At 47.6% G+C, this 22,261-nt stretch overlaps 1 protein-coding gene across 1 annotated transcript in view; it reads right to left on the bottom strand.

Moving 5' to 3' along the window:
* Positions 1 to 14,282, bottom strand: part of LOC141154086 (uncharacterized) — a 61,110-nt gene extending 46,828 nt beyond the window's left edge. The window contains exons 1-2 of the mRNA XM_073639573.1: positions 14,279 to 14,282; positions 13,927 to 14,208 (exon numbers count right to left, since the gene is read on the bottom strand). Coding sequence (XP_073495674.1) covers positions 13,927 to 14,208; positions 14,279 to 14,282 — 286 coding nt within the window. The remainder of the gene's footprint in view (positions 1 to 13,926; positions 14,209 to 14,278) is intronic.
* Positions 14,283 to 22,261: the final 7,979 nt, after the last annotated feature.

Raw genomic sequence — 22,261 nt, 5'->3', positions numbered from 1 at the left:
TGGCCCGGTGTTGACCTAACATGAGGCGGTGCAGCACCCCATCACCTAAATATGAGCGCATGGCCCAGTGCTGACCTAACATGAGGCGGTGCAGCTCCCCATCACCTAAATATGAGCGCATGGCCCGGTGCTGACCTAACATGAGGCGGTGCAGCTTCCCATCACCTAAATATGAGCGCATGGCCCGGTGCTGACCTAACATGAGGCGGTGCAGCTTCCCATCACCTAAATATGAGCGCATGGCCCGGTGTTGACCTAACATGAGGCGGTGCAGCTCCCCATCACCTAAATATGAGCACATGGCCCAGTGCTGACCTAACATGAGGCGGTGCAGCTCCCCGTCACCTAAATATGAACGCATGGCCCGGTGCTGATCTAACATGAGGCGTTGCAGCTCCCCATCACCTAAATATGAGCGCATGGCCCGGTGCTGACCTAACATGAGGCGGTGCAGCTTCCCATCACCTAAATATGAGCGCATGGCCCAGTGCTGACCTAACATGAGGCGGTGCAGCTCCCCATCACCTAAATATGAGCGAATGGCCCGGTGCTGACCTAACATGAGGCGGTGCAGCTCCCCATCACCTAAATATGAGCGCATGGCCCGGTGCTGACCTAACATGAGGCGGTGCAGCTCCCCATAACCTAAATATGAGCGCATGGCCCGGTGCTGACCTAACATGAGGCGCTGCAGCTCTCCATCACCTAAATATGAGCGCATGGCCCGGTGCTGACCTAACATGAGGCGGTGCAGCTCCCCATCACCTAAATATGAGCGCATGGCCCGGTGCTGACCTAACATGAGGCGGTGCAGCTCCCCATCACCTAAATATAAGCGCATGGCCCGGTGCTGACCTAACATGAGGCGGTGCAGCTCCCCATAACCTAAATATGAGCGCATAGCCCGGTGCTGACCTAACATGAGGCGGTGCAGCTCCCCATCACCTAAATATGAGCGCATGGCCCGGTGCTGACCTAACATGAGGCGGTGCAGCTCCCCATCACCTAAATATGAACGCATGGCCCGGTGATGACCTAACATGAGGCGGTGCAGCAACCATCACCTAAATATGAGCGCATGGCCCGGTGCTGACCTAACATGAGGCGGTGCAGCTCCCCATCACCTAAATATGAGCGCATGGCCTGGTGCTGACCTAACATGAGGCGATGCAGCTCCCCATCACCTAAATATGAGTGCATGGCCCGGTGCTGACCTAACATGAGGCGATGCAGCTCCCCATCACCTAAATATGAACACATGGCCCGATGCTAACCTAACATGAGGCGGTGCAGCTCCCCATCACCTAAATATGAGCGCATGGCCCGGTGATGACCTAACATGAGGCGGTGCAGCTCCACATGACATAAATATGAGCGCATGGCCCGGTGCTGATCTAACATGAGGCGGTGCAGCTCCCGATCACCTAAATATGAGCTCATGGCCTGGTGCTGACCTAACATGAGGCGGTGCAGCTCCCCATCACCTAAATATGAGCGCATGGCCCGGTGCTGACCTAACATGAGGCGGTGCAGCTCCCCATCACCTAAATATGAGCGCATGGTCCGGTGCTGACCTAACATGAAGCGGTGCAGCTCCCCATCACCTAAATATGAGCGCATGGCCCGGTGCTGACCTAACATGAGGCGGTGCAGCTCCCCATCACCTAAATATGAGCGCATGGCCCGGTGCTGACAAAACATGAGGCGGTGCAGCTCCCCATCACCTAAATATGAGTTCATGGCCCGGTGCTGACCTAACATGAGGCGGTGCAGCTCCCCATAACCTAAATATGAGCGCATGGCCCGGTGATGACCTAACATGAGGCGGTGCAGCTCCCCATCACCTAAATATGAGCGCATGGCCCATTGCTGACCTATCATGAGGCGGTGCAGCTCCCCTTCACCTAAATATGAGCGCATGGCCCGGTGCTGACCTAACATGAGGTGGTGCAGCTGCTCTGGGGCTCTACAGACCATGGCTGGTGCTGGCGTCATCTGGACCATGTGAAGGATCATCGTTATTCCCATTTATCAGTGACGGGTTCTCTTTTGAGTCTTGTGCACGTTGGATTGTGGATACCTAAGAATCTGGTGGCCCATATGCTGCTTTTGCACAGGGGTCCTTTCTGGTCCTGTCATTTCTGCCCCAATACCACTTGGGAATGAATATGAATGGTTCCCTTCCTTAACGTCTTAAGTTTGCAGCCATTTTTCTCCTCAAAGGGTGGCTCCAGCAGATGTTATTTCCACATCAGCAGATGGGTGGAGGTGATGAGGTTTCCACCCACGCTTGGCTGACTGCAGCATGCCCCAACAGACAACTTTGGGGTCTTTATGTACACAAGGCTTTCATAGTTATGCGGTTGTCCCTCACAATTGTGTTTCCACAGCTGATCGGAGCAGGATAGAGACCATTCGTCCACACCGCAATCTGCAATGATAGTGGAGCTTAGTGGGTTAAATAACGAGGACTAGAGATTTCTCCGATCCCGACCTTTAATGTCAGTTTGCATTGGTCTATCACGACTCCTGCTGCCAATCGCTCCTGCACAGACGTGGTGTCCACATAATCAACAACGATGCGTAAAATATTCAGCGACCACCACCCAGCAGTGACTTTATTAAAGATGTACTGTAGTCAAATCACATGTCCCCAGGGTGCACATATCTATATTTACTCCTAACGCCACAGGGGTCATGACATATGTGACCTTAGTAATGGTAAGAAAGGATGAAAGCTAGAAGTAATGGCCTTCTTAGAGGGAACCTCGAGCATCTTGAGTTCTTCAATTGATCTTCTTGGACAGTGGTGGTCTCCTCTTTGCATCCCAGTGGTGAGTCTCGCTCTAAGACCTCTCTCACATGAGAATATAACACGGCCGAGTACTCTGTGATGTCTTATCGCATAGCACTTGATCCAGTGTTATACTTGTGACACCCCAGGGGTCTGGTTGCCACAGTGATAGAGATATTACGTCTGAGAGCAGGTGGGAGGTCCTTTGGTCAGGGATCCTGTGCATGCCACACCTCCTGCCCAGTCTTGGGAGGGGAAGAACTTCCCCTATATAAACCCGGGGCTGAAGCAGGGTTAGGAGTCAAGGAGAGTAGAGACAAGAAACAGTCATAGGAAGAAACAGCAGGAGCTCAGTGGGAGCAATACTACTACGAGTCAGGGGCTGGCAGCTGCAGAGCTCGCCCTGACTGAGAAGCTTTCTTACCGGACCCGGCGTCCGAGGCTGTGGGGACTAACTCTTACCCAGCAGCAGAAGCCGACCGGCAGGGGATTTCAGGTCCTCAGGCCCAGAAACCCGAAGGCACAGTCACACGCGTGGGACCAGCACCGCCATCGTGGAGCGGAAGCCATTAGAAGGCCCCGAGTCACCGGCCATACGGATGAGCACCACACGGTACACTCAGGGACGTGGGCTACTTATATCCGCTTCTAGCAAGGTAGCCAGAAGAGTACAGTCAGTTTGGGAGGCCTACAACTCCGCCTGGCCAGGGGAGATCCCATCTGCTCAAGGACTGACCAGGCCCCGTTCGCTAGCAAGTACTCCGGGAGGGTCTATCGTTGTTACCAGTAAAGACCCTGAATTACACCGCACCGTCTCTGAGTGGTTCCTGCTACCCCCATCTTCCACGTCGGCTGCCCTGAGGCCAGACCCCTCCCGTTGGGGGTTATACTATCATGCTGCACAATTCTACACCGGCCTCAGCGGTCTGCCCTGCAGCGGCAGCTCCATAGCTGCAAGTCAACGGGTGGCGTAGTCGACACTCAAATAACATCTATCAAGACTGCCACACACTGCGTTTGACTCCCTGGTCACGGACCGGGTCCCCGCCACTCGGAGACTACAACCCTCATCTGATCCGGTTCCGGGTAAGCCCCCGTGCGCGAGACGCTGCGCGACACAGCAGGCCCAGGGGCGCGTCAACTTTGGCGTAGTCGGCAGGATTTCGTGCCTGCAACCACCGGGTACTGCGTGCCTGAAAAGCAAAGACTGTTCAAACTTACCAGTGGTGAGGTTTCCCGCCATCCGGCGCCATCTTCTGCCTTCTTCCCGCCATCCGCGAAGTTTTCCCGCCATCCGGCGCCATCTTCGGCCTTCTTCCCGCCATCCGTGGAGTTTTCCCGCCATTGGACGCCATCTTGAGGACGCCGCGCGGGAAGAAGAGGGGCGTGGACTTCGAAAGCGCGCGAGAACTGAAGCCCCGCCTCACGTCCAGACGTTGCGTAAGGTCCTGGAAGGAGCCCAGCAGACGCCGACGTCACCGGAGCGCGACGGAAGGTCCTCAACCCTGACGATCTACTGCGGAGCCGCGGCCTACGGAACAGGATCATCGCAAGGTAGGCCACGGTCCACTAGGGGGGAGGAAGATGTCGGATACGGAGGAGAGCTTCACTGCCTCAACCCCCGCCAGCGCCACCGCTGCTGCAGTTATGCCCTTCACCATGCCCTATATCCCGGGAGCCGCTTGTCTACCCCAGTACTCAGGGGAGTCACATACCCTGCATGACTTTAGAGAAAAGCTGGATAGCCTCTTCCAGGTGTACCCCCTCACAGAAGAGCAAAAAGTGAGCATCCTGGTGGCCCAACTAACCGGGGCAGCCAAAAGGGAAGTAAAATCCTGGCCACCTGGGAGGAAGACTGTCGCAGGGATACTAACCCGGCTGAAGGATACCTTTGATACCCGCACCTCAGCCGAGATTAAGCTTAGATTCTACAGGTGCAAGCAGCGAGCGCATGAGAGTATAAGGGACTATGCACTAAACCTACAAGAGGCCCTGAGGGCCATTAAGCAGACCGACCCTGATGGAGTGGGAAACGAGGACAGGCTGTTGACCGAACAATTTATAGAGGGACTGTATTGTAATGCCCACCGAACTCAGTTGCGGGCGATGGCCTTACAGGATCCCCATCTGGGCTTTGCACAGTTCAAGGACAGAGCCATCCGGGTGCTCCGAGAACCGGCACCGGGTGGCGTTATGACCCACAGGCGCCCAGCTATTACTTACCACCAGGAGGCGGAGCCCTTGTCGGCAGGGCCTGTGGGAGCTGATGCGCAGGCTTTGGACAATGACCCGGCTCCAGACCTACACCATCAGGTCCAAGAGCTAGCTAAGAGCGTTGCTGCGCTAACCCGAACTGTGCAGTCTTTACAGGTTTCCACCCCAGGGAAGATCCAGCTGGCATCCGGACCGGAGGACATCCCGTGGCGTCGACCAAGGAGGACCCCACCGGCCAGAGGAAGACCCAGTGACCGATACAGCGAGGACGGACGACCCATCTGCCGCCGCTGCAATCAACCCGGACATATGGCAAGGTACTGTTCTTTAAACGGGCACAACCTGGGGTAGAGGGCCAACCCCCAGGAAAAAGATCACCAGGCCCATCGAACTGGCGCGACAGATATGTGGGAGGACGTCCAGTCTTGCCTGTGGTACTGGATGGCATTCCCATGAGTGCCCTAATGGACACCGGGTCACAGGTCACCACCATCCCGTACGTGCTCTTTAAGCAGTACTGGAATGACTCGGATATTACCCGCTACCCTGACGACGACTTGAGTATCATCGCCAGCAATGGCCAGCCCGTGCCACAGATCGGATTTAAAGAGGTGACCATCAAAATCGGTAGAGTCGAACTGGCAGCACAGGGACTGATCATTGTAGATATTGACAAACATGAGAGTCACCCAAAAATAACTCTAGGAACTAATGTAATTGAAAATTGTCTTGCAGAGGTGATTTTCCTTTTACAGCAGGTTGCCAAGAACGCCAGCTCCGGCGAGCAGCGGGTGCTCCAGAAGGAGATCCGGGCACTGATGCGACGGCAACAGGTGGAACTCGCCGGCGGTGAGATTGGTAGCGTAAGAATGTGTGACCCTTTTCCTATTGCCATGCCCCCAAAAAGTGAAATGATGATTTGGTGCCGGGCAGCTATTGGTCTGAGAGGTAGGGATTACCAGGCAATGGTAGAACCAGTTTACTCGGACAGTAGGCCCACCATTTTGACAGCACAGGGGGTGGTTGATGTACGCCATGGGAGGGTGCCCGTTCGCATAATAAATATCGGGGAGAGGGAAGTGTACCTGCCCCGGTATGCCACGCTAGCCAAATTATATACCATTAACCAAAATTCTATACAATCTGTGGAACCCTTGCCTCCATCTCACCCAGAGGAAGGTAACGGCTCTAAGAAAAATATGGAGGACTGGTGTCAGCAACTACATCTGGGTACTGACTCCACTCCCTCACACCAGAAACAAGGAGTCTATCGGGTGGTTCAGGAGTACGAGAGAGTGTTCAGTAAACACCCGTTAGACTTCGGGCGAGTCAAGGGGGTAGAACACCACATCCCCACGGGAGACCATCCTCCTATAAAAGAGAGGTATCGACCCGTACCCCCTGCCCACTACCAACACGCTAAGGGGATGCTTAGAGACATGAAGGAGGCTGGGGTGATCAGGGATAGCTGTAGCCCCTGGGCAGCTCCACTAGTCTTAGTCAGAAAAAAAGACAACACCATGAGGATGTGTGTAGATTACCGGAAAATCAACCGTATCACACACAAGGATGCGTACCCCTTACCAAGGATAGAGGAGTCATTGGCTGCTTTAAGATCTGCTAACTTCTTCTCTACCTTGGACCTCACTAGCGGGTACTGGCAGGTTCCTGTAGCAGAGGCGGACCGGGAGAAGACCGCATTCACCACCCCGATGGGACTTAGCGAGTTCACCTGCATGCCGTTCGGACTCTGCAACGCACCAGGAACCTTCCAACGACTAATGGAGTGTTGTCTGGGCCACAGAAACTTCGAGACGGTCCTGTTGTACCTGGACGATGTCATCGTATATTCCAAGACGTATGAGGACCACCTGAAACACCTGGCGGAAGTGTTCGAAGCTCTGGCGAGTTACGGCCTAAAGGTGAAACCCTCCAAGTGTCACCTCCTGAAACCAAAGGTGCAGTACCTGGGACACGTGGTGAGCGCTGACGGAGTGGCTCCCGACCCTGATAAGATCACCGCAATTAAGGAATGGCCAAGCCCCTCCAGCGTAAAAGAAGTGCGGCAGTTCCTCGGGTTGGTAGGCTACTACCGAAGGTTTATTCCCGGTTTCACCAAAAAGGCAGCACCTATGCAGGACCTCCTGATAGGCCAGTCCCGGAAGGCCAAGAACCAGAAGCCGCCCTTCAAATGGGAGGAGCTGGAAGAAGAGTCCTTCCGCCAGCTGAAGATGGCCCTCACGGGGGACAAAATCCTGGCGTACCCGGATTATAGCCAGCCCTTTATCCTCTACACCGACGCCAGTAACATCGGGCTAGGAGCCGTACTGTCCCAGATCCAGCAGGGGAAGGAACGAGTAATCGCCTACGCCAGCCGAAAACTGCGACCCACCGAAAGGAACCCCGAGAATTACAGCTCATTTAAGCTAGAGTTCCTGGCCGTAGTATGGGCAGTCACCGAGCGCTTTAAGCATTATCTCGCTTCTTCCCGGTTCACCGTGTACACGGATAACAACCCGTTGACACACCTGGACACGGCAAGACTCGGTGCCCTGGAGCAGAGGTGGATGGCCCGTCTGTCCAACTACGAGTTCACAATCAAATACCGGGCCGGACGCTCCAATACCAACGCGGATGCCCTGTCCAGGATGCCCAACCTGCCGGACGAAGGAGAAGATCCGGAGGGACTGGAAGAAGTTGAACTCCCTGCGTTCCACCGTCATGGGACCATCCAGTATTCCCACCGGGTAAGGAGTAAGCAGGCTGCTACGTTGAACCCCTTACCTCACTACAACTGTGCGGAAACGCAAGACAGCGACCCTGCCGTCCGACTGGTGAAGGAGATGCTGACTCGCCCGGAGGATTGCCTTGAACCAGACGCTCCGGAGGAAGCCAAACAACTATGGGCAGAGAAGAGTCGACTGCTCCTTTACAAGGGGAAGTTGTGCCGCAGAATGGTTAACTCCCGGACGCATGAACTACTCTGGCAAGTAGAGGTGCCACGAAGAGACGCAGCCATGGTGATGGAGGCATACCACGATGGAGCTGGACACTTCGGGTGGAAGAAGCTGGAGTTCCTGCTGCGCGAGCGATTCCACTGGGTAGGCATGAGGGGAACCATTGAGAAGTGGTGCAGAGACTGTGGCCCGTGCAACCTGAGAAGGAAGGACCGTGCCAGCCAGAAGACTCCCCTGCAGTCCATCGTCACCCGGCAACCGTTGGAACTGGTAGCCTTGGATCATGTAAAACTGACCCCAAGCAGAAGTGGCTACGTCTACGCGTTAACCATCGTGGATCATTACTCCCGGTTCTTGGTTGTCGTCCCCGTCAAGGACTTAACGGCTCAAACAGCAGCTAGAGCCTTCCAGCAGCACTTTTGCCGTCCACACGGGTACCCGGACCAAGTGCTGACGGACCAGGGACCTGCCTTTGAAGCGGAGGTCTTCCAGGAATTCTGCAATCTGTATGGCTGCCGGAAGATAAGGACGACACCCTACCATCCGCAAACTAATGGACTTTGTGAGAAAATGAACCAGGTGGTAATGGATCTTTTAAAAACGTTGCCCCTGGAAGAACGCAGTCTGTGGCCTGAGAAGTTGCCCGATCTGGTGGACCTATACAACCACATCCCGGTAGGTTCCACCAACTGTACCCCGGCTTACCTAATGAGGGCAAGACCTGGTAAGTTACCTGTTGACCTGGAAATGGGAGTCCTGACACCCGAGGACACTTCACCAGAAACAGACTGGGACACGGAGAGGCAGCAGCAGTACCGGAGAGTACAGGAGAGCGTGGAGCGAAGTCTCTGTCAGGCTAGGGAAAGACAAGAGAAAACTTACAACCAGTATGCTCCCGCTGTTCCCCTGGTACCCGGAGAGCAGGTCTTGAAGAGGAAGAGACGGCTCCACAAGTTGGACGACCAGTGGGAGAAGGACCCGTACACCGTACTGCCCTCAAGCCACGAGAACCCGAAGGTTTGTACCATCAGTAAAGACGGAGGGGAAACCACAGCCATTGTATCCCGGGACCACCTGAAGAAGTGTCCCGAACAACTGAGGAACCCTGAAGAGGAACAAGAAGACCATCGACCCGTAGAGGAAAGGGAAGATATGGTTAGTACTGTGCTCGGGGACTTCCCTCGGTCTTGGACTCAAGTCAATGGTGCAGTTGTGGTACCCGTACTCACCTTCCTCCAACCAGCATCCCAAGCACCTACGGAGCAACAGGTAGAGCTGGAAGAACAGCCGGTCCAGGAGGCAGAAGACCCCACACCCGCAGACCAGGAGGATCAACCCTCCGCTTGCAGTGAGCCTGCCATATCCCTAGTGAGCCAAAGAGCCGGTAGACAGCTGCCCAGTTTACCCTTGACAGCTCCTACACCCTGTAGTTCAGGGCTAGGCAGTCAGCTCCGTAGGTCCACTAGGGCCACTAGAGGCCAGTTACCTGCACGTTGGAGGATTTGAAGTGTATAAATTGTTTTATTTATGTTTACCTGTGTATTGTTGCTTGTGTATAATTTTGTGTTTCTAGTTATTTGTAGGAGTCCTTGGTGGATTTACCGGGAATCCTTGTACATAGTTGGAGCGTAACCCAGGACGGACTAAAGACTGTTAAGGACTCGGGGCAGGACAAACCCCTACCTGGTTATGTCTCCCTGTTTTGGTGAAATGGACACCTTGCTTTTCTTCAAAGACTGCACCCGGTTACGGACATGCCGTAACCATCTTTATATGTTTTTCTTATTGTATTATTATTGTTTTTACCTTGTTATGTTTTTCTAAAATATGTTTAGTCCCGGAGTACTAAATTTCACTAGGGGGGAATGTGACACCCCAGGGGTCTGGTTGCCACAGTGATAGAGATATTACGTCTGAGAGCAGGTGGGAGGTCCTTTGGTCAGGGATCCTGTGCATGCCACACCTCCTGCCCAGTCTTGGGAGGGGAAGAACTTCCCCTATATAAACCCGGGGCTGAAGCAGGGTTAGGAGTCAAGGAGAGTAGAGACAAGAAACAGTCATAGGAAGAAACAGCAGGAGCTCAGTGGGAGCAATACTACTACGAGTCAGGGGCTGGCAGCTGCAGAGCTCGCCCTGACTGAGAAGCTTTCTTACCGGACCCGGCGTCCGAGGCTGTGGGGACTAACTCTTACCCAGCAGCAGAAGCCGACCGGCAGGGGATTTCAGGTCCTCAGGCCCAGAAACCCGAAGGCACGGTCACACGCGTGGGACCAGCACCGCCATCGTGGAGCGGAAGCCATTAGAAGGCCCCGAGTCACTGGCCATACGGGTGAGCACCACACGGTACACTCAGGGACGTGGGCTACTTATATCCGCTTCTAGCAAGGTAGCCAGAAGAGTACAGTCAGTTTGGGAGGCCTACAACTCCGCCTGGCCAGGGGAGATCCCATCTGCTCAAGGACTGACCAGGCCCCGTTCGCTAGCAAGTACTCCGGGAGGGTCTATCGTTGTTACCAGTAAAGACCCTGAATTACACCGCACCGTCTCTGAGTGGTTCCTGCTACCCCCATCTTCCACGTCGGCTGCCCTGAGGCCAGACCCCTCCCGTTGGGGGTTATACTATCATGCTGCACAATTCTACACCGGCCTCAGCAGTCTGCCCTGCAGCGGCAGCTCCATAGCTGCAAGTCAATGGGTGGCGTAGTCGACACTCAAATAACATCTATCAAGACTGCCACACACTGCGTTTGACTCCCTGGGCACGGACCGGGTCCCCGCCACTCGGAGACTACAACCCTCATCTGATCCGGTTCCGGGTAAGCCCCCGTGCGCGAGACGCTGCGCGACACAGCAGGCCCAGGGGCGCGTCATACTATGGGGCAGTGCTAATGAGCAATTATTTTCTCATGCCGATTCGGCAGCGTGCTGCGATTTGCAGTGAGACTCGGCTCACACGAACACATACAAGTTCTACGGGCGTGTGTGAAACATCGGACTTACTTTCTCCATCTCCTCCACAGCTGTTCTGCTATTCTCTCATGCGAGAGGATCGGAGCACAGTGCACAGGAGCATGACTCTCGGCCCACTCTCGCAACAGAGTTTGAGCAGAGTGTCATTAGTATTTCGCATCCGATGCTAGTTTGATTCCAGCCTAATAGTGACCTCTTGCACTTTGACCTCTGGAGTGGTCACATCTTCCTGTAGGCTGAAGTCTTGGCTCTTTAGAGACATGTTCCTGCACCTTGTGGTCTCAAGATGGTCTCCCTGGACAATGGTGGTCTCTTCTTTATACTCCTCTCATGTCCATTGTAGGTGTTGCCCTCTCTCTAATAGTCACCTCCTGTACTGTGTCCTCAGCCGTGGTGAGTGCTTACTTTAGGCACCGAAAAGAAGTTAAGTTTCTGGGAAACATCTTTAAGAAAATTGCATTCCACCAGTAATCTTCTGAAACCGTGGTGCTCTCTTCCCTGCAAGCCGTTATGTAGATGTCATGTGTGCCCCTTTCTCAAATGGCAGTCTCCTGCACTGTGACCATACTATGCTGGAGAGTTTTCCTGTAGAATGTAGTTCTTGCCTGTCAGAGATGTCTTCCGGCATCTTGTGTTTTGAAACTGTTGCTTCTGGACAGGGATGGTCTTCTCCTGGCAGCCCCATGTAGATGTCATGTGAGTACCTCTGTCTAATGTTTCCATAGAAGTGGTAACAACTACCTTCAGGGTGGCATTCTAGCATTTAGACATGTCTTCCAACATCTTGTGTTCTGGGACTGGTCTTCCAAAGCAGGGATGGTCTTCTCCTGGCAGCCCCATGTAGATGTCATGTGAGTGCCTCCGTCTAATGTTTCCATAGAAGTGGTAACAACTACCTTCAGGGTGGCATTCTAGCATTTAGACATGTCTTCCAACATCTTGTGTTCTGGGACTGGTCTTCCGAAGCAGGGATGGTCTTCTCCTGGCAGCCCCATGTAGATGTCATGTGAGTGCCTCCGTGTAATGTTTCCATAGAAGTGGTAACAACTACCTTCAGGGTGGCATTCCAGCATTTAGACATGTCTTCCAACATCTTGTGTTCTGGGACTGGTATTCCGGGGCAGGGATGGTCTTCTCCTGGCAGCCCCATGTAGATGTCATGTGAGTGCCTCCGTGTAATGTTTCCATAGAAGTGGTAATAACTACCTTCAGGGTGGCATTCCAGCATTTAGAGATGTCTTTCAACATCTTGTGTTCTGGGACTGGTCTTCCGGGGCAGTGATGGTCTTTTCCAAGTGTCCATCTATTTAATGGTGTCTAATGGTCTTCTTGCACTGCGATCTCTGTAGTGGTGAGAGCTTGTCACGCTATGACATTCTAGGTTTCTATGAAACTTCTTCCATCATCTTTTGCTCTTCTTGTAATTGTTCTTCTTCTGGACATTGTAAGAATTGATGAAAAATTCTCCCTAGAACTGGAAATAAGAAGCTTTCGCCAAGATGTTCTTCTGCTAGGTTCTAGTCATTGCAACTGTTCTGATTTTTAAGAAGGTGACAGATATAAGGACGGGGGCTCAGTGGTTAGCACTGCAGCCTTCCAGCGCTGGGGTCCTGGGTTCGAATCCCACCAAGGATAACATCTGCAAGGAGTTTATATGTTCTCCCTGTGTTTGTGTGGGTTTCCTCCACGTTCTCCGGTTTCCAACCACACTCCAAAGACTGATAGGGAATGTAGATTGTGAGCCCCAATGGGGACAGTACCGATAATGTCTGAAATGCGCTGCGAAATTAATGGCGCTATATAAGTGAGTAAAATAAATAAATATAAGGAGCAATGACTTATTCCAGATAAGGAAAATGTAGAATCAGCATATTAATTCTTATCTGGTACAAATAAGATGTCAAAGATGGCTGCTTCCCTTCAGAAACACGCTGTCTATGGGTATTGTCTATCACTGAGGCTCAGGTCCATGGGGGTGAATACAACAAAGCTGCAATACCGGACAAAACCTATGAATTGATATGGCACCGACTCTGGAGGAAAGCAGACGTATGTTTCTGATCTTGGATAACCCCTTTAAAGAGACCTTCAGATGATTCCGCCTGGTTGTATGTTATTCATTAATTCCACCCAGAAGTACGTCACTCTTACCACGTACTGATGGCCTTATCATTAATTCCACCCAGATGTACGTCACTGTTACCACGTCCTGATGGCCTTATCATTAATTCCACCCAGATGTACGTCACTCTTACCACGTACTGATGGCCTTATCATTAATTCCACCCAGATGTACGTCACTCTTACCACGTACTGATGGCCTTATCAATAATTCCACCCAGATGTACGTCACTCTTACCACGTACTGATGGCCTTATCATTAATTCCACCCAGATGTACGTCACTCTTACCACGTACTGATGGCATTATCGTTAATTCCACCCAGATGTACGTCACTCTTACCACGTACTGATGGCCTTATCATTAATTCCACCCAGATGTACGTCACTCTTACCACGTCATGATGGTCTTATCATTAATTCCACCCAGATGTACGTCACTCTTACCACGTCATGATGGCCTTATCATTAATTCCACTCAGATGTACGTCACTCTTACCACGTACTGATGGCCTTATCATTAATTCCACCCAGATGTATGTCACTCTTACCACGTACTGATGGCCTTATCATTAATTCCACCCAGATGTATGTCACTCTTACCACGTCATGATGGTCTTATCATTAATTCCACCCAGATGTACGTCACTCTTACCACGTACTGATGGCCTTATCATTAATTCCACCCAGATGTACGTCACTCTTACCACGTCCTGATGGCCTTATCATACTTGTATATTTACAATTCATTTTTAGTTTTGGCCATGTACTCCAGTCATATACAAAGCTGCAACCACATTGTTATGTTTCTTAGGCAGTCACGTGACTGCGGTATAATACTTGACATGAAGGGTGCGGGTTTATTTTATACCTTTCTCCAGCTCTTCTTTTTGGGACATCACCTCTTTCAGACTCCTCTCCGCTGCTTCCTTATCATTCCTGGCCGTCTGCTGGCACTCCAGGAAAGATGTGTTCAGCTCTTTGATGCCTAAAACTAATGCATCCTTCTCCGAACGTCCTTTTTCCAAACTGTTCCCTGCGACCACCAGGTCCTCCTCCTTCCTTTGAAGCCTCAGGGTCTGATGTCTGCTCTGCTCCAGGTGACTTATGTGACTCTGAGAAAGCTGGTCGAACTGATGGCACAAGTCGATGTCTGCAAATGAACAAGTCTCTGATATGTCATAATGGAAATTGGACTGGAGAGGAGGAAGGGAATGTGTCACCCATGGGTGAGGACCTGATGTGTAATAATGATAAGACTGGACAGAAGAAAGGGAATGTGTCACCCATGGGTGAGGAGGACCTGAGGTGTAATAATGATAAGAATGGAGAGGAGGAATTGAATGTGTCACCCATAGGAGAGGACCTGAGGTGTAATAATGATAAGACTGGAGAGGAGGAAGGGAATGTGTCACCCATGGGTGAGGACCTGAGGTGTAATAATCATAAGACTGGACAGAAATAAGGGAATGTGTCACCCATGGGTGAGGACCTGAGGTGTAATAATCATAAGACTGGAGAGAAGTAAGGGAATGTGTCACCCATGGGAGAGGACCTGAGGTGTAATAATGATAAGACTGGAGAGGAGGAAGGGAATGTGTCACCCATGGGTGAGGACCTGAGGTGTAATAATGATAAGACTTGGAGAGGAGGAAGGGAATGTGTCACCCATGGGTGAGGAGGACCTGAGGTGTAATAATGATAAGAATGGAGAGGAGGAATTGAATGTGTCACCCATAGGAGAGGACCTGAGGTGTAATAATGATAAGACTGGAGAGGAGGAAGGGAATGTGTCACCCATGGGTGAGGACCTGAGGTGTAATAATGATAAGACTGGACAGAAATAAGGGAATGTGTCACCCATGGGTGAGGACCTGAGGTGTAATAATCATAAGACTGGAGAGAAGTAAGGGAATGTGTCACCCATGGGAGAGGACCTGAGGTGTAATAATGATAAGACTGGAGAGGAGGAAGGGAATGTGTCACCCATGGGTGAGGACCTGAGGTGTAATAATGATAAGACTGGAGAGGAGGAAGGGAATGTGTCACCCATGGGTGAGGACCTGAGGTGTAATAATGATAAGACTGGAGAGGAGGAAGGGAATGTGTCACCCATGGGTGAGGAGGACCTGAGGTGTAATAATGATAAGAATGGAGAGGAGGAATTGAATGTGTCACCCATAGGAGAGGACCTGAGGTGTAATAATGATAAGACTGGAGAGGAGGAAGGGAATGTGTCACCCATGGGTGAGGACCTGAGGTGTAATAATGATAAGACTGGAGAGGAGGAATTGAATGTGTCACCCATAGGAGAGGACCTGAGGTGTAATAATGATAAGACTGGAGAGGAGGAAGGGAATGTGTCACCCATGGGTGAGGAGGACCTGTGGTGTAATCATGATAAGAATGGAGAGGAGGAATTGAATGTGTAACCCATAGGAGAGGACCTGAGGTGTAATAATGATAAGACTGGAGAGGAGGAAGGGAATGTGTCACCCATGGGTGAGGACCTGAGGTGTAATAATGATAAGACTGGACAGAAATAAGGGAATGTGTCACCCATGGGTGAGGACCTGAGGTGTAATAATCATAAGACTGGAGAGAAGTAAGGGAATGTGTCACCCATGGGTGAGGACCTGAGGTGTAATAATGATAAGACTGGAGGAGGAGGAAGGGAATGTGTCACCCATGGGAGAGGACCTGATGTGTAATAATGATAAGACTGGAGAGCAGCAAGGGAATGTGTCACCCATGGGTGAGGACCTGATGTGTAATAATGATAAGACTGGAGAGGAGGAAGGAAATGTGTCACCCATGTGTGAGGACCTGATGTGTAATAATGATAAGACTGGAGAGCAGCAAGGGAATGTGTCACCCATGGGTGAGGACCTGAGGTGTAATAATGATAAGACTGGAGAGGAGGAAGGGAATGTGTCACCCATGGGTGAGGACCTGATGTGTAATAATGATAAGACTGGAGAGGAGGAAGGGAATGTGTCACCCATGGGTGAGGACCTGAGGTGTAATAATGATAAGACTGGAGAGCAGCAAGGGAATGTGTCACCCATGGGAGAGGACCTGATGTGTAATAATGATAAGACTGGAGAGGAGGAAGGGAGATACTAGTGACAGTATTGTACAGCAGTATTATCTGTGTGGTGTATGGTATTATTGTTGGTCTTGTATGGAGATACTAGTGACAGTATTGTACAGCAGTATTATCTGTGAGGTGTATGGTATTATTGTTAGTCTTGTATGGAGATACTAGTGACAGTATTGTACAGCAGTATTATCTGTGTGGTGTATGGTATTATTGTTAGTCTTGTATGGAGATACTAGTGACAGTATTGTACAGCAGTATTATCTGTGAGGTGTATGGTATTATTGTTAGTCTTGTATGGAGATACTAGTGACAGTATTGTACAGCAGTATTATCTGTGAGGTGTATGGTATTATTGTTGGTCTTGTATGGAGATACTAGTGACAGTATTGTACAGCAGTATTATCTGTGAGGTGTATGGTATTATTGTTAGTCTTGTATGGAGATACTAGTGACAGTATTGTACAGCAGTATTATCTGTGTGGTGTATGGTATTATTGTTAGTCTTGTATGGAGATACTAGTGACAGTATTGTACAGCAGTATTATCTGTGAGGTGTATGGTATTATTGTTAGTCTTGTATGGAGATACTAGTGACAGTATTGTACAGCAGTATTATCTGTGAGGTGTATGGTATTATTGTTGGTCTTGTATGGAGATACTAGTGACAGTATTGTATAGCAGTATTATCTGTGAGGTGTATGGTATTATTGTTAGTCTTGTATGGAGATACTAGTGACAGTATTGTACAGCAGTATTATCTGTGTGGTGTATGGCATTATTGTTAGTCTTGTATGGAGATACTAGTGACAGTATTGTACAGCAGTATTATCTGTGTGGTGTATGGTATTATTGTTAGTCTTGTATGGAGATACTAGTGACAGTATTGTACAGCAGTATTATCTGTGTGGTGTATGGTATTATTGTTGGTCTTGTATGGAGATACTAGTGACAGTATTGTACAGCAGTATTATCTGTGTGGTGTATGGTATTATTGTTAGTCTTGTATGGAGATACTAGTGACAGTATTGTACAGCAGTATTATCTGTGTGGTGTATGGTATTATTGTTGGTCTTGTATGGAGATACTAGTGACAGTATTGTACAGCAGTATTATCTGTGAGGTGTATGGTATTATTGTTGGTCTTGTATGGAGATACTAGTGACAGTATTGTACAGCAGTATTATCTGTGTGGTGTATGGCACTATTGTTGGTCTTGTATGGAGATACTAGTGACAGTATTGTACAGCAGTATTATCTGTGTGGTGTATGGTATTATTGTTAGTCTTGTATGGAGATACTAGTGACAGTATTGTACAGCAGTATTATCTGTGTGGTGTATGGTATTATTGTTGGTCTTGTATGGAGATACTAGTGACAGTATTGTACAGCAGTATTATCTGTGTGGTGTATGGTATTATTGTTGGTCTTGTATGGAGATACTAGTGACAGTATTGTACAGCAGTATTATCTGTGTGGTGTATGGTATTATTGTTGGTCTTGTATGGAGATACTAGTGACAGTATTGTACAGCAGTATTATCTGTGTGGTGTATGGCACTATTGTTGGTCTTGTATGGAGATACTAGTGACAGTATTGTACAGCAGTATTATCTGTGTGGTGTATGGTATTATTGTTAGTCTTGTATGGAGATACTAGTGACAGTATTGTACAGCAGTATTATCTGTGTGGTGTATGGTATTATTGTTGGTCTTGTATGGAGATACTAGTGACAGTATTGTACAGCAGTATTATCTGTGTGGTGTATGGCATTATTGTTGGTCTTGTATGGAGATACTAGTGACAGTATTGTACAGCAGTATTATCTGTGAGGTGTATGGTATTATTGTTGGTCTTGTATGGAGATACTAGTGACAGTATTGTACAGCAGTATTATCTGTGTGGTGTATGGTATTATTGTTAGTCTTGTATGGAGATACTAGTGACAGTATTGTACAGCAGTATTATCTGTGTGGTGTATGGTATTATTGTTAGTCTTGTATGGAGATACTAGTGACAGTATTGTACAGCAGTATTATCTGTGTGATGTATGGTATTATTGTTAGTCTTGTATGGAGATACTAGTGACAGTATTGTACAGCAGTATTATCTGTGTGGTGTATGGTATTATTGTTGGTCTTGTATGGAGATACTAGTGACAGTATTGTACAGCAGTATTATCTGTGAGGTGTATGGTATTATTGTTAGTCTTGTATGGAGATACTAGTGACAGTATTGTACAGCAGTATTATCTGTGAGGTGTATGGTATTATTGTTAGTCTTGTATGGAGATACTAGTGACAGTATTGTACAGCAGTATTATCTGTGTGGTGTATGGTATTATTGTTAGTCTTGTATGGAGATACTAGTGACAGTATTGTACAGCAGTATTATCTGTGAGGTGTATGGTATTATTGTTGGTCTTGTATGGAGATACTAGTGACAGTATTGTACAGCAGTATTATCTGTGAGGTGTATGGCATTATTGTTAGTCTTGTATGGAGATACTAGTGACAGTATTGTACAGCAGTATTATCTGTGTGGTGTATGGTATTATTGTTGGTCTTGTATGGAGATACTAGTGACAGTATTGTACAGCAGTATTATCTGTGTGGTGTATGGTATTATTGTTGGTCTTGTATGGAGATACTAGTGACAGTATTGTACAGCAGTATTATCTGTGTGGTGTATGGTATTATTGTTAGTCTTGTATGGAGATACTAGTGACAGTATTGTACAGCAGTATTATCTGTGTGGTGTATGGTATTATTGTTAGTCTTGTATGGAGATACTAGTGACAGTATTGTACAGCAGTATTATCTGTGTGGTGTATGGTATTATTGTTAGTCTTGTATGGAGATACTAGTGACAGTATTATACAGCAGTATTATCTGTGTGGTGTATGGTATTATTGTTGGTCTTGTATGGAGATACTAGTGACAGTATTGTACAGCAGTATTATCTGTGTGGTGTATGGTATTATTGTTGGTCTTGTATGGAGATACTAGTGACAGTATTGTACAGCGGTATTATCTGTGTGGTGTATGGTATTATTGTTAGTCTTGTATGGAGATACTAGTGACAGTATTGTACAGCAGTATTATCTGTGAGGTGTATGGTATTATTGTTAGTCTTGTATGGAGATACTAGTGACAGTATTGTACAGCAGTATTATCTGTGAGGTGTATGGTATTATTGTTGGTCTTGTATGGAGATACTAGTGACAGTATTGTACAGCAGTATTATCTGTGAGGTGTATGGTATTATTGTTAGTCTTGTATGGAGATACTAGTGACAGTATTGTACAGCGGTATTATCTGTGAGGTGTATGGTATTATTGTTGGTCTTGTATGGAGATACTAGTGACAGTATTGTACAGCGGTATTATCTGTGAGGTGTATGGTATTATTGTTGGTCTTGTATGGAGATACTAGTGACAGTATTGTACAGCGGTATTATCTGTGAGGTGTATGGTATTATTGTTGGTCTTGTATGGAGATACTAGTGACAGTATTGTACAGCGGTATTATCTGTGAGGTGTATGGTATTATTGTTAGTCTTGTATGGAGATACTAGTGACAGTATTGTACAGCAGTATTATCTGTGTGGTGTATGGTATTATTGTTGGTCTTGTATGGAGATACTAGTGACAGTATTGTACAGCAGTATTATCTGTGTGGTGTATGGTATTATTGTTGGTCTTGTATGGAGATACTAGTGACAGTATTGTACAGCAGTATTATCTGTGTGGTGTATGGCATTATTGTTGGTCTTGTATGGAGATACTAGTGACAGTATTGTACAGCAGTATTATCTGTGTGGTGTATGGTATTATTGTTAGTCTTGTATGGAGATACTAGTGACAGTATTGTACAGCAGTATTATCTGTGTGGTGTATGGTATTATTGTTGGTCTTGTATGGAGATACTAGTGACAGTATTGTACAGCAGTATTATCTGTGTGGTGTATGGTATTATTGTTAGTCTTGTATGGAGATACTAGTGACAGTATTGTACAGCAGTATTATCTGTGTGGTGTATGGTATTATTGTTGGTCTTGTATGGAGATACTAGTGACAGTATTGTACAGCGGTATTATCTGTGAGGTGTATGGTATTATTGTTGGTCTTGTATGGAGATACTAGTGACAGTATTGTGCAGCAGTATTATCTGTGTGGTGTATGGTATTATTGTTAGTCTTGTATGGAGATACTAGTGACAGTATTGTACAGCAGTATTATCTGTGTGGTGTATGGTATTATTGTTAGTCTTGTATGGAGATACTAGTGACAGTATTGTACAGCAGTATTATCTGTGAGGTGTATGGTATTATTGTTGGTCTTGTATGGAGATACTAGTGACAGTATTGTACAGCAGTATTATCTGTGTGGTGTATGGTATTATTGTTAGTCTTGTATGGAGATACTAGTGACAGTATTGTACAGCAGTATTATCTGTGTGGTGTATGGTATTATTGTTAGTCTTGTATGGAGATACTAGTGACAGTATTGTACAGCAGTATTATCTGTGTGGTGTATGGTATTATTGTTGGTCTTGTATGGAGATACTAGTGACAGTATTGTACAGCAGTATTATCTGTGAGGTGTATGGCATTATTGTTAGTCTTGTATGGAGATACTAGTGAGAGTATTGTACAGCAGTATTATCTGTGTGGTGTATGGTATTATTGTTAGTCTTGTATGGAGATACTAGTGACAGTATTGTACAGCAGTATTATCTGTGAGGTGTATGGTATTATTGTTAGTCTTGTATGGAGATACTAGTGACAGTATTGTACAGCAGTATTATCTGTGTGGTGTATGGTATTATTGTTAGTCTTGTATGGAGATACTAGTGACAGTATTGTACAGCAGTATTATCTGTGTGGTGTATGGTATTATTGTTAGTCTTGTATGGAGATACTAGTGACAGTATTGTACAGCAGTATTATCTGTGAGGTGTATGGTATTATTGTTAGTCTTGTATGGAGATACTAGTGACAGTATTGTACAGCAGTATTATCTGTGTGGTGTATGGTATTGTTGTTAGTCTTGTATGGAGATACTAGTGACAGTATTGTACAGCAGTATTATCTGTGTGGTGTATGGTATTATTGTTAGTCTTGTATGGAGATACTAGTGACAGTATTGTACAGCAGTATTATCTGTGTGGTGTATGGTATTATTGTTAGTCTTGTATGGAGATACTAGTGACAGTATTGTACAGCAGTATTATCTGTGAGGTGTATGGTATTATTGTTAGTCTTGTATGGAGATACTAGTGACAGTATTGTACAGCAGTATTATCTGTGTGGTGTATGGTATTATTGTTAGTCTTGTATGGAGATACTAGTGACAGTATTGTACAGCAGTATTATCTGTGAGGTGTATGGTATTATTGTTGGTCTTGTATGGAGATACTAGTGACAGTATTGTACAGCAGTATTATCTGTGTGGTGTATGGTATTATTGTTAGTCTTGTATGGAGATACTAGTGACAGTATTGTACAGCAGTATTATCTGTGAGGTGTATGGTATTATTGTTAGTCTTGTATGGAGATACTAGTGACAGTATTGTACAGCAGTATTATCTGTGAGGTGTATGGTATTATTGTTGGTCTTGTATGGAGATACTAGTGACAGTATTGTACAGCAGTATTATCTGTGTGGTGTATGGTATTATTGTTGGTCTTGTATGGAGATACTAGTGACAGTATTGTACAGCAGTATTATCTGTGTGGTGTATGGTATTATTGTTGGTCTTGTATGGAGATACTAGTGACAGTATTGTACAGCAGTATTATCTGTGTGGTGTATGGTATTATTGTTGGTCTTGTATGGAGATACTAGTGACAGTATTGTACAGCAGTATTATCTGTGTGGTGTATGGTATTATTGTTGGTCTTGTATGGAGATACTAGTGACAGTATTGTACAGCAGTATTATCTGTGTGGTGTATGGTATTATTGTTAGTCTTGTATGGAGATACTAGTGACAGTATTGTACAGCAGTATTATCTGTGTGGTGTATGGTATTATTGTTGGTCTTGTATGGAGATACTAGTGACAGTATTGTACAGCAGTATTATCTGTGTGGTGTATGGTATTA

Source organism: Phyllobates terribilis, unplaced genomic scaffold (genome assembly GCF_046119375.1).
Source record: "Phyllobates terribilis strain yellow unplaced genomic scaffold, ASM4611937v1 Scaffold_1__5_contigs__length_1240528914, whole genome shotgun sequence".
Classification (NCBI taxonomy): Eukaryota; Metazoa; Chordata; class Amphibia; order Anura; family Dendrobatidae; genus Phyllobates; species Phyllobates terribilis.
The sequence above is the reverse complement of the archived record's forward strand: the minus strand, read 5'-3'. Positions and strand labels throughout refer to the sequence as shown.